General features: G+C 54.0%; 1 protein-coding gene across 1 annotated transcript in view; it reads right to left on the bottom strand.

Annotated features, from left to right (window-relative positions):
- Positions 1-452: 452 nt before the first annotated feature.
- Positions 453-909, bottom strand: part of CST6 (cystatin E/M) — a 5,364-nt gene continuing 4,907 nt past the window's right edge. The window contains exon 4 of the mRNA XM_006149950.2: positions 453-629. Coding sequence (XP_006150012.1) covers positions 543-629 — 87 coding nt within the window. The 3' untranslated portion in view covers positions 453-542. The remainder of the gene's footprint in view (positions 630-909) is intronic.

Below are 909 nucleotides of genomic sequence, written 5' to 3'. Positions count from 1 at the left end.
GTTTTGGAGAGTTTCTAGGGTGTGGGCTACACTACAGTCTTGAGAAGCACTGTCTTAGTCCCCGTGACCTCGTGGCCTGCAGGGACTCTGCCATCCTTGGGCCATATACTGGAATAGGAATCTTTAGAGGATGGGGGTTCTGTGTCCTGGGGCCTACCTTCTCAAACCTACCATATGCCACCCCTGAGCTCCCTCTGGGTGCTGAAAGGGACCAGAACACCAGGTCCTCTTCAAAGCACTCACAGACATCTCTCCCTGTTCCAGTTTTGGGGCATCATCCCTCCAAAATGACTTTGTCTCTGCCCCTGACCTCTGAGAATACCCTGACTGTGTTCGGGGCTCTCGAGGTTTTTGTTCCTATCTGTGATGCTGGAGTATTTGGGGGACTCCAGGGTTTGGGGGGCTGCTAGGAGTAGAAGGGGGAGGAGTAAAACACTCAGAAGAAACCGATCCAAGAAGCAGTGCTGGTGATTTATTGCAACAGACATGGCCCAGGGACCTGAAGCACCCTCCGCCATTGTACCCAGTGCCTCCACGGGGGCCTATTTCATCTGCACACAGTTGTGCTTCAGAAGCTGGGAAGAATTCTTCCAGGGGACAAAAAGGATCTCAAAGTCACAGTGCAGCTTCTGTGGAGAGAACATGGGGGAGAGAGAGGGTTGAAGCCAACCTGGCCTGTCTCCTCCCAGTGCAAGCTCTCTGTCCACCATGCCATTCTGGAATGAAACAGGGCAGTCGCTGACCCAAGGGCAATAGAATCGGATGGCCAGTGCTAGATCCCAGATCCTTTCTGCCTACTCCCTCACTCCCCGGGAAGCTCCACCCTCCTCTTTCTTGCATCTCATCCCGGCCTGGAGACTGAGTCATCCAGAAGGCTGGACAGGTTCAGCAGACCTCTGCACTGACAGC

Source organism: Tupaia chinensis, unplaced genomic scaffold (assembly GCF_000334495.1).
Source record: "Tupaia chinensis unplaced genomic scaffold, TupChi_1.0 Scaffold000273_1, whole genome shotgun sequence".
Taxonomy (NCBI): Eukaryota; Metazoa; Chordata; class Mammalia; order Scandentia; family Tupaiidae; genus Tupaia; species Tupaia belangeri.
Note: the sequence above shows the minus strand (reverse complement) of the source record. Positions and strands in the feature narration are given on the sequence as shown.